This window comes from Cornus florida, unplaced genomic scaffold, assembly GCF_030987335.1.
Source record: "Cornus florida cultivar Cherokee Brave unplaced genomic scaffold, ASM3098733v1 CherokeeBrave_3.0.0_Hap2_Chr03, whole genome shotgun sequence".
Classification (NCBI taxonomy): domain Eukaryota; kingdom Viridiplantae; phylum Streptophyta; class Magnoliopsida; order Cornales; family Cornaceae; genus Cornus; species Cornus florida.
In genome coordinates, this window is record NW_026775573.1 from 26,388,381 (window position 1) to 26,400,330 (window position 11,950).

Below are 11,950 nucleotides of genomic sequence, written 5' to 3' on the forward strand. Positions count from 1 at the left end.
TTGTTATAATTTGGCATCTCATCACTTAAGTAAACCAGCTTGTTGTAAATCCTATATTTTTAATTTTGATTCACACATCCATAGGTGATTTCATCAAAAGCGTACATATTGATACCTCAAAGTGGAGAACTAGACTAGTTGTCATTAAATATAGGGTGAACTGCATTAAATTTCTCTTTTCTATTTGTATTTTTCACTAAATCTCCATTTTTTATTTTTTTGTCAAAAAAATCTCCCTCAACTATAAGAGGGCGAGTGATTTAATTAACTTCTGTTAACTAATTATTAGAGGGGGTGATTTAATTCTCAAATATATATATATATAGCAAATAAATTTCAAGAAAAAAAAACCTAGATTCATATTAGAAAAAAAAAAAATTAGGCATTATTTCTGATAGTGTCCCTTTAATAAATCTATATAAAATGAAAATCAATAAAAAACCAAATAAATGAATGCACAATATAATTCTCAAATATATATATAGCAAATAAATTTCTAGAAAAAAAAAAAAAAAAAAAAAACCTAGATTTTTTTTCCAAAGTAATAAAAAAAAAAAAACCTAGATTTATATTGGTCTGAAAGTTAGATGAAAATGAAAATATATTTAAATAATATTTAATGATACATATTATATATACCATTATATTATGATACAAATTATATATAACATTATAATGATGGGTAAATAAAAGAAGTTGAGCAAGAAGAAGAGTACATATTGTTGCAATGGTTTTTTTCCCAATATAAATCTAGGTTTTTTTTCTTGAAATTTATTTGTTATTTATATATATATTTGAGAATTATATTGTTCATTCATTTATTTGGTTTTTATTGATTTTCATTTTATATAGATTTATTAAAGGGATACTAACAGAAATAATGCTTAATTTTTTTTTTTTTCCAATGTAAACCTAGGTGTTTTTTTTTTTTTCTTGAAATTGATTTGCTATATATATAGTTGAGAATTATATTGTGCATTCATTTATTTTTTTTTTATTAATTTTCATTTATATAGATTTATTAAAGGTATATTACCAGAAATAATGCCTATATATATTTTTTTCAATATATATAAATCTAGGTTTTTTTTCTTGAAATTTATTTGTTATATATATATATATATATATATATATATATATATATTTGAGAATTAAATCACCCCCTCTAATAATTAGTTAACGGAAGTTAGTTAAATCACTCCCCTCTAATAGTTAAGGGGGTTTTTTTTGACAAAAAAAATAGAAAAGGAAATTTAATGTAATTCACCCTTAAATATATTAATAATTCATCTCAAATTTCATCATAGTTTCAGATTATATATATACATGTATATATTAATTTAGTGTTCTTTCATGTTTAGTAAAAATGCATGAATCTTTTTTTGTCAAAATATTTTTACAAAATAATGTTTATAAGAAAAAATATCGTGAATTATTATTTACCGGAGAATACTTGGGTCCTCCTCTTAAAGGATAAAGTTCATCCTCCTAATTGATGTGACCTAATACAATTTAGACACATGTATAAAATTTTAAACTTTTAAAAAATAATCATTACCCATTTTCTTTCGGGTTAAACCAATCCCAAAGGTTTTTTTTTTTTTTCAAAAGAATACAATTGTCTTTATATACCCAAATTGAAAAATTACTAAATTTATTTAAAGAATATACTACAAATTTGGATTGGTATTGTGTTACTTATGAGCTTATATTGGTTTGTATATTGGGAAGGAGGATAAACTAAAATATAGTGAGACCGTGTCAACAACACTAATATCATATCTGCTTAATAGTTTTGTTTAGTTATCATATCTGCTTAATAGTTTTGTTTAGTTTGAACCGGAAAGATTTTGTTTAGTTAATTTTTTTTTTTCTTCATATGAGTAATAATGATATACCTTTTTCTGGAGTGGAATCAAAGTACTCTTCTGGTTTTTTTTTTTTTTTTTCAAAAAATCAAATTCTTGAAAAACTGAAACAATTGATGAAGGAAATTATTTTCTTCACCTCTTCTCTTTTTAATTGCAACGTATCATTTCTTCTTCTATATTTTTCTTTCTCATATCAATTTTTTGTCTATTTATTTAAGTTGTATTTTTCTCATTTTTAGATTTTCTAACTGTATATAAGCTATATCTAATATTTAAATAAAATTATATTACAATTAGTTTATGAAAATTTTAAATTTTAGCTAAATAATAGCAATTGAATTTGTGGCTTTGCCCCCGTCCCTTTACATTAATTAAATAATCATTAGATTGACATAGGTTTTTCAGATATGTGAAGAGTCAAATGAATCATTTATTACATCGTTTAATTTCATGGTTAAAAATGGAGAACTATTCACTCGTGCCGTGAGGGAGCTCTCTTGTGACCTATTTGGCAACTGTTGTTGCTTCGGTCAATGTAGCGAAGTAAAAGCACGAAGCGTGTCGATTCAAATTGATGCTTCCGGTCTATAACAAAAAGTATTGTGGCAATGAATAGTAAAAAAAACTCTAAAATGACCTTTTTAATTAGCTATTTTATTAAAAAAAAAACTCTAAAATGACCTTTTTAACTAGCCATTTTATTTTCCAAACTTGCAATACTCCTTTACCAAACATGTTTTTGTATATATTTGCTTCCAAAATCTTGCAACAAATATAAGTTATTGTTGGCACCAAAACTTGGCAGCCATCTCAGCGATGACGTGGACCAATGAAAAGCTGATAAGTATTTTTAACATGGCGTCAAGGGAATCAGCCAGTTAAGAAATATCAGGAGCAAGTATTGGAGAAAGTTACTCAGCCACTTCATTAATAAGGCAGTTGCTAAAATATAGCAACAAACATTTGACTTTATTCAAGTTGGGTTATCAACAGGAAAGGAAAGACTAAAGTTTTAAGGAAATCAGACAACTAAATTCCTATTTTATAGGAATTCTAGTTGGATGGAACAAGGAAAAAATACAAAAGGCAGCCGCGTCATGAATATAAAAGCGATAAATGGCTTTTGGGCCATTTAAGGGAATGAAACGGGCTGCTAAACTTAAGGAGGGGAGTTGCTAAAAATTAGCAACTTTTCAGCAACTTTCTAGCAACGTTTTAGCAATATCTCGGCAACTTACATGTGATTAAATCGAGGAAGGTTGTTTTTATAGAGATTTCCTACTGAAATAAAACAAGAAAGGAAGCGGAATAACAATAGGATTTGACTGAGTTCAAATTGTGAAGAAAAAGAATCAAATAAGGAGAGATTTTTTAGCAATAACTTAGGAAAATAAGTTGAGATAGAACTTCTATAAATAGAAGTATTGTATTCCTATTCCAATTTGTCCAGCACCACCACAAAACATGCATTTTAACTAAAAATGTTTTCAATTGACTCTACGTCATTTTCTTATCAATTTCTTTATTTCAATTTAATGGCAATTGATTAGATCATTGTCAACTATTTCGATTCAGCCATTTACTTTCTTTAAATTTCAATTATGCCAATTTTAATTACGCAATTTTAGTTAGGTTTTCAATTCAATGGCAATTGATTAAATTCTTGCCATTGAATCGTAGTGACAATTGATTAAATTCTTGTCATTACTTGGCTGATGGCAATTGATTAAATTCTTGCTATCACGTTTCAGTGGCGATCGATTAAATTCTTGCCATTGTGTTTGGCTGATGGCAATTGATTAAGTTCTCGCCATTACGTTTGGCCGGCGATCGATTAAGTTCTTGCCGCCTGTCTTCACTCGGCCATTCCATCCATTCAAACATTCATCAGCCGTTGCATTTCTTTAGACACTCTAAAAAGTCCTTGCTACAAACAAGGCATAAAAGAACCTTGCTGGGAGTTCTTACTAGTCTCTCTCCCACACAATCGCCTGAGAGTCAGCCATCGGAAAAAGGGATAGGCTGGTGTTCAATTACATATTTTGGGTATTTTGTACAAATACTCTGGCACGCCCGCGAAGAGTCCATCGACCGGCGTAGGGAACAAAAACCGCGCGAACACGTTTTGGCACGCCCGGTGGGACCACTACTAGAGTGTTATAAAAGAGGCAAATATGCCGCGGCCCACAAAAAATTCTAAGGCCGTGGCTACTGATGAAGATTTGGAGGAAGGCGATCAGCTAGCACAGGCTGAGAACTCTGCAGCAGGTCCTACTGATAAGTTAGCCGTACTTCAGGCACAGGTTAGCTCCTTGGTAGATGCAATGGGAAGGATGGGAGCACGCTACAACGACTTGCATGAAAATATGTCCCAACTCTTAGCCTTTATTTTGAACAAGCCGACTCAAGCTAGCAGCTCCAACAATCAGGAATCTGCTTCTCAGCCGAATCTATCACAAGCTGCTCGGCCAGAGAAGGCCATTGAAACATCACAGCCATGGCCGCCAGTAGTGACACTCCAACCAGGTGCAACATCAAGTCAGCCGGTTCATACGTTACTCACCTGGGCAGAAAGCTATCCTCAGCCTACGTTGGCAGGTTCTAATCAGCCACCAGTAGTAGGTTCGCAGCCACAGGTAATTCTACCAAACCCTCCTCGGATGCCTTTGAACTCGGGGGGCAATCAGATCAGGTGGAGGCCACCGAACCCACTGTATACTCATGTGCCGCCACAGGTAGGGCTCGGGGGGCAGAATATGGCTAATCAGCCACATAATTGGCTGAATTGCTATCAACCAGCGGCTAATCAGCCGCCAGTTTTTAATCAGGTACCACCAATATTAAATCAGCCACCTCAAGTCATGTTAGATAGAAGACAATTAGCTGATTTACTCACAGAAGAATATGGCCTGGAACTTAGAGGTGCCGGCCGACCAATTTATAGAACTCCTTATCCAGAAGTGGTAGACCAAGTTGAGTTCCCTAGAGGATATAAAGTCCCTGACTTTGTAACCTTTAGTGGAGAGGGGAATCAATCGACCGTGGAACACATTGGCCGATTCACGGTTCAATGTGGAGAGGCCAGTGTTAGCCCGTGGTTGAAATTGAGACTTTTTCCTAACTCTTTGACAGGGGCAGCTTTTTCATGGTATATTCGTCTACCTCCTAACTCTGTTTTTAATTGGCCACAGATGGAGGAATTATTCCACAATCAGTTCCACCGTACGGAGACAGAACCTACTCTGGCCGATTTATCCAGGCTAAGTCAATTGCCTAGTGAATCGGTCGAGACATTCATTGCAAGATTCAGGAGAGCAAGATTAAGATGTCGTGTACCTCTTCCAGAACAGGAGTACATTCGTTTGGCTTTGAACGGCCTTGATTTTGAACTTCGGAAGAGGTTTGAAGGAGTTCCATTTCGTGACATGTATGACCTGGCCGAGAAAGCTACCAGGTATGAGTTGGTTCTCAAAGAGGAGAAAGAACGAAAAAATTCCTCTAAAGGTACGTACTATAGGGACCCCAACTATGAAGTTTATTCAACTGATATGGTTGAAGAGGAAGATTTTGAAGCTAATTTGGCCGAAGTCATTCTAAAGAAACCTTATGTATGTGACGCTTTAACAAAACCAAATGTATCCACCAGTGGTACTCAGCCATCGACTACATCGGCCAGGAAGGGTACGGCTGATACTGGTAAGGTTTATACGTTTGATCTGGCCAAAACAGAACAAATTTTTGATCATTTGTTGACCGACAAACAAATCGTTTTGCCAAAAGGACACAATATACCATCGACCAATGATTTAAAAGGAAGAGAGTTCTGCAAATTTCATAATTCATGGAATCATACTACTAACAATTGTTATGTATTTAGAAATGTATTGCAGAAATCTATCGATGAAGGTGTATTGAAATTCCCTGAAAAGAAGCCAGATGTAATGGGGGTCGATGGCGATCCATTTCCTAATATTGTCAGTACCAATGTAATCAGCTTGGCAACTGAAAAAGCCGCTGATAATGGTAGACAGGAAAAATTACCAAAAGTTCTTGGTAGTTCATCGGCCAGTAATGATGAGCAGAAAGTTAAGGACTTAGAAATTCAGTTAAGAGAAGCTCAAATTACCCTCATCAACCATGGTTGTTGTCCAAATTGCAAAGGCCGAAGGAATGACTCAGACAAGAGGGGCTATTTCCAATCAACCAGAAAGCGCAGTGTCCATGAAAGGTTAGGCCATCAGCCTAGACAGAATCACGAAGAAATCAATCGATCAATATTTAGAGAAAATGGGCCGAGGGCAGTGAGAATCATTCGGTCATCGGTGGCCAATAGAGTCCTGCCAGAACAACATTTTTATCCTAGTTTCAAAAGGAAACCAACAATTCAGTCAGAAATATGGGTTCAAAAAGGAGAAGAATCTAGTCGTGTAAGAACGGTTAGACCTCCTTTGGTTGACCATGGCAGATGGACTCGAGTAAGTCACCCAAAGTTTCCTAAGCAGCCTCCTACACGTACCCAAAAAAGGAGGATGCAAAGGAAAAATGCAGAACTCAAAAGGAAAGAAGACAAGATCGACCATGATCAACTAGAAAGAAAAAATGAACTAGTGGTGGCTGAAGACATGGAGGTCGCTACATCATTTGAGAATAAGGCATGCTTTTATGAAGAAAAAGATGATCAGCCCGACCAGGATCCAAAGCATGCGGCCAAGTACAGAATTCGTTTTGGTTCTCTCCCGGATAAGGTAAATTGTAACATGGTATTTGTTTTGCCTTCTGTGTTTGAAGCAAGGATGGAACCAACGGTGAACAGGGATGTTGAGTCAGCCAAGCAGGAGGAAAAGGCTGAATCTTCAGAAATTAAGAACGATTCGACAAGTTCATCGGCTGGGATAGGATTGATCTCTCAGGATCAGCCATCTAAGGCCGATAAAATCATTTTTGAAAAACCACCTTTGTCCATGACACAGCAGTTGAGGCCGTTGTATGTTAAAGTATGGGTTGAGGGTCAGCCAATCAATAGGGTTTTGGTTGACAATGGTTCGGTGGTGAATGTCATTCCATCAACTACTTTGAAGAAATTGGGTAAAACCATGGATGATGTAGTTCCAACCGACGTGGCCATCAGTGGTTTTAATGGAGGATCTAGTAACACCAAAGGTATTCTACCTTTGGAAATTACTATTGGCGGTTAGACATCCTTTACGGCTTTCTTTATCATTGATTCAACCGCGGCCTATAATCTCCTTTTAGGCCGAGATTGGATTCATCCTAACATGTGCATCCCATCAACCTTGCATCAAATGTTGATTTTTTGGGATGGAAATAAGGTAAAAATTGTTGAGGCCGATAACAAACCCTTTATAGCTAGGGTGTATTCGGCTGAGGCTGCACTTTATGATGAAACTGTTGTACCTATCAAATTTGTTGGCATTAACAGGATGGGACGACCAGCAGCGGCAACAATGAAGAAGAATTTAATTAATGCTGATATTAAAGAATTATTGTCAGAAGCAGCTCAGTCGAAAATTGATATTTTCAGGTCGACCATCAAGGACATTGAAGATGTTACTGATGGATCACAAAACCAATGAAGAAAAGAAGCGGCAAGCTTTCAGGGCCGCTTGCATCAGACTGAAAGCATATCTGGCTGAGAAGAGACTGGCCAGAGAAGAACAACTATATGAAGAGGTATCGGCCAGCACGGCCGATATAATTGAAGAAGGTTTCGAAAAGCTGGATGCAATCCAACTTGAAGATTTGGAGTCAGCCCCTTCCAGGATGGAAGATAATAAAGCAGAGGTGCAAGATCCTTTATTGGAAATAAATGTTGGTACTAAAAAAGATAATCGGCCATTATTTGTTAGTGCTTTGCTTGAGCCTAAATTCCAGGCCGATTTGATTAAATTATTAAATGAATATAAGGATTGCTTTGCTTGGAGTTATGAAGAGATGTCTGGCCTGTCTAGAAAATTGGTAGAATATAGATTATCGATCAAGAAAGATTTTCAGCCATATAAACAACCACCAAGAAGGATGTCTTCGGAAGTAATGCTCAAAATTAAAGAAGAAATTGAAAGACTTCTTAAGGCAGGATTTATTCGAACAGTTAGGTATGTTGAATGGTTGTTTAATGTTGTTCCGGTAATGAAGAAGAATGGCAAACTTAGAGTTTATGTGGATTTTCGCAATTTAAATAATGCCACTCCAGAAGATGAATATCCAATGCCTGTGGCCGATCAACTTATTGATTCGGCCGCTAAACGTGAAATATTGTCTTTTATGGACGGCCATTCAGGTTATAATAAAATCTATTTAGCCGAGGAAGATGTTCATAAAACGGCTTTTAGATGTCCTGGGTCAATTGGTACTTTTGAGTGGATTGTGATGCCATTTGGCCTAAAAAATGCCGGGGCTACTTATCAAAGGGCAATGAATTCTATCTTTCATGATATGATTGGCCGATTCATGGAAATTTATATAGATGATGTGGTTGTGAAATCATCGGCCAAGAGACAGCATTTGGAACACTTGAAAAGGGCCTTTGAAAGGATGAGGATTCACAAATTGAAAATGAACCCATTGAAGTGTGCATTTGGAGTTTCAGCCGGGAATTTCTTGGGGTTCTTGGTACATAAACGAGGTATTGAAGTTGATCAGAACAAGGTCAAAGTTATTATAAATGCTAGGGCCCCAGCCAACAAAAAACAAGTGCAAAGGTTCCTCGGCCAGGTAGGTTTTCTTAGAAGATTTATTTCTAACCATGCCGGCCGAGTGCATGTCTTTTCGACTTTAGTGAAATTAAAGTCACATGAGAAATTTCATTGGGACGAATCCCATCAGAAGGCCTTTGACAAAATAAAAGAGTATTTGGCAAACCCCCCGGTTGTAATGCCTCTAAGAAAGAAGTGGCCGTTAAAGCTTTATTTATCGGCCGCAGAAGAATCAATTGGTAGTATGCTCGCACAAGACAATGAACATGGAAAGGAGCAAGCTGTCTACTACCTGAGTAGAATACTGACTGATGTAGAATGCAGATATTCCTCAATTGAGAAACTTTGTTTATCTTTGTACTATTCGGCCATGAAGTTGAGAGTATACATGCGGCCTGTTGATGTTTACATTCTTTGTCAGACTAACGTGATCAAGTATATGCTATCAAGGCCATTGATCACTGGCCGAATAGGTAAGTGGGCTTTGGCTTTGATGGAATTCAATTTTATCTACGTCTCACAAAAATCAGTAAAAGGAAGGGTTCTGGCTGATTTTTTGGCCGATCATCCTTCAACTGATATTGATCCATGGGTTTATGATGAATTGGAGTCATCAGCTATATTCTTGACTCCTTGGATCTTGATGTTTGATGGATCAAGCACGGCTGATGGAGCAGGAGCAGGTATTGTTATTATTTCGCCAGCTGGCAGAAAGGCTTCATTCTCTTTCTTTTTAGATTTTAAATGTTCAAATAACCAGGCCGAATATGAAGCGCTTATAATCGGCCTGGAGATTTTAATTGAAATGGCTGTTAGAGATGTAAAGATTTTGGGAGATTCAAACTTAGTCCTTAGCCAAATTTCTGAAGATTTTAAGTGCCTAAGTTAGCAATTAAGGCCGTTTCATTCTCTGGCCACTTCATTAATCAATCAATTTGATAATGTTCAACTTAAGTTCTGGCCGAGAGGGCAGAATAAGGAGGCCAACAACATGGCCCAAACAGCCTCAGGAATAAGAGTACCAGCCGGAATAGAAGATCAGTTGATAAAGATAACACGAAGATCTTTGCCATCGGCCGAATTGAGAAATACTATGTTTGATACTTGGACAATTGATGTAGAAGATTTGGTCGACGATGACTGGAGGATACCATTTATAATGTTCCTTCAAAATCCAAACATCAAGGCTGATAGAAGTATTAAAAGAAAAGCGATCAACTTTGTGCTTCTAGATGGGGATCTATATAGAAAAGGGTTAGAAGATGGGCTCTTACTACAATGCATAAGCAAGGAGGAATCACTTCAGGTTATGGCCGAGGTACATGAGGGCAGCTATAGGGCTCACCAAGCTGGGATTAAAATGAGATGGCTGATTCGCAGGTATAGATATTATTGGCCGAGAATGAGGAAAGATTGCATAGATTACTTAAAAGGTTGTCAAGCTTGTCAAAGACACGGGCCGATTCAAAATGTACCAGCAAAAGAATTACAGCCAATAATCAAACTTTGGCCATTCAGAGGTTGGGGCCTTGACCTTATTGGTAAAATTAATCCACCATCAAGCGAAGGCCATCACTGGGTGATTGTTGCCACAGATTATTTTACTAAATGGGTTGAGGCCAAGGCTTGCAAAGAGGTTGATCAGCAAACAGTGATTAATTTCATGGAACAAAACATCATCCACAGATTTGGGATTCCAGAAACACTTGTTTCAGACAATGCAACAGTATTTAGGGCAACTGATGTACTACAATTCGGCCACAACATGAATATTCATATGTCAGCCTCTACGCCATACTATGCTCAAGCAAATGGCCAGGCCGAATCTTCAAACAAAATTTTAATAGAGATCATCGAAAAAATGATCAAAGATAAGCCAGAAGGCTGGCTGAATTATAATCAGCCAGAAGGTTGGCCGAATTATAATCAGCCGCTGGTGGTAAATTAAGATCGACCGGTCATTGATTATCTTAATCAGCCAACGACGGTCGATAAGGTTCAGTTGGCTGATCCTATTAAGCAAGAATATGGTAATGGCCTTAAGCGAATAGGTCGACCAATGTACAAAAAGCCAAAATCAGCCACATCCGACACTCAAACATCTACCATATCTGCCAAAAAGGGAGCAGATGATGAAGTCATGGAGGTCGACAATGATATTTTCATACTAGGTAGTAATGTGATCGGCCAGGCTCCCAAAAGGAAGGTTGATGAAGGGAATCAGCCTAAGGTTACCGAGAGTACACCATCAGCCATTCCGAGTGTCAAGGCTCTCATACAACACGATTGTTGCCCTGAATGGAAAGGTAAAAGAATTTCAGAATTAAATCGGCTAGATTACCAGAATGCTTGGCCGATTATGGTATATAATCCTCAGCCAGAACCATCATTGGCTGAGAGAATTCTTTTAGCTCGTCATCCTCAACCGAATTTCAAGAAAAGAAAGCGGGGATGGAAACTAAAAAGGGTTAAGTGGAGAAGAAATTCGCGGAAGAAAGTTTAAAAATTCAAGAGGATCAGCCATCAGAAAAGCTCTATACTGGTAGAATGTTATTCTTTTAATGGAGAAGCCAGTTAGATCGGCCCAAATAATATTACATAACAACTTGATCCCGGCCGATTACGATCATACCTTACTAGTAGAGTTGGGAAACTTCAATGGTGAGGTCTATCATGTATTTATAAATGGCCAATGTTTTGAGAGGTATCAGCCAGCTTTGTGGGAATAATAGAAGAACCAGGATCGGCCAGCCCTGGCTCTGGCCGACGCAAAATAAAGACCAACATAGAGGTGGTTCGGAAGAAATAAAATCTAGAAGCTCGCTGGCTGCCAGTTTCTTTCATGTTATAAAAATTCCAAAAATCTAATCGGCCTGAGTGGCAGATAAGACATTTGAAATTTGGGGGGCATTTGTTGGCACCAAAACTTGGCAGCCATCTCAGCGATGACGTGGACCAATGAAAAGCTGATAAGCATTTTTAACATGGCGTCAAGGGAATCAGCCAGTTAAGAAATATCAGGAGCAAGTATTGGAGAAAGTTACTCAGCCACTTCATTAACAAGGCAGTTGCTAAAATATAGCAACAAACTTTTGACTTTATTCAAGTTGGGTTATCAACAGGAAAGGAAAGACTAAAGTTTTAAGGAAATCAGACAACTGAATTCCTATTTTATAGGAATTCTAGTTGGATGGAACAAGGAAAAAATACAAAAGGCAGCCGCGTCATGAATATAAAAGCGATAAATGGCTTTTGGGCCATTTAAGGGAATGAAACGGGCTGCTAAACTTAAGGAGGGGAGTTGCTAAAAATTAGTAACTTTTCAGCAACTTTCTAGCAACGTTTTAGCAATATCTCGGCAACTTA

The 11,950-nt window shown here is 37.0% G+C and overlaps 1 protein-coding gene across 1 annotated transcript; it reads left to right on the plus strand.

Annotated features, from left to right (window-relative positions):
• Positions 1-7,445: 7,445 nt before the first annotated feature.
• On the plus strand, positions 7,446-11,087 carry LOC132301321 (uncharacterized). The gene is made up of 4 exons (XM_059798585.1): positions 7,446-7,704; positions 7,822-9,395; positions 9,540-10,520; positions 10,563-11,087. The coding sequence occupies exons 1-4, from the start codon at positions 7,446-7,448 to the stop codon at positions 11,085-11,087; spliced, it is 3,339 nt and encodes a 1,112-aa protein (XP_059654568.1).
• Positions 11,088-11,950: the final 863 nt, after the last annotated feature.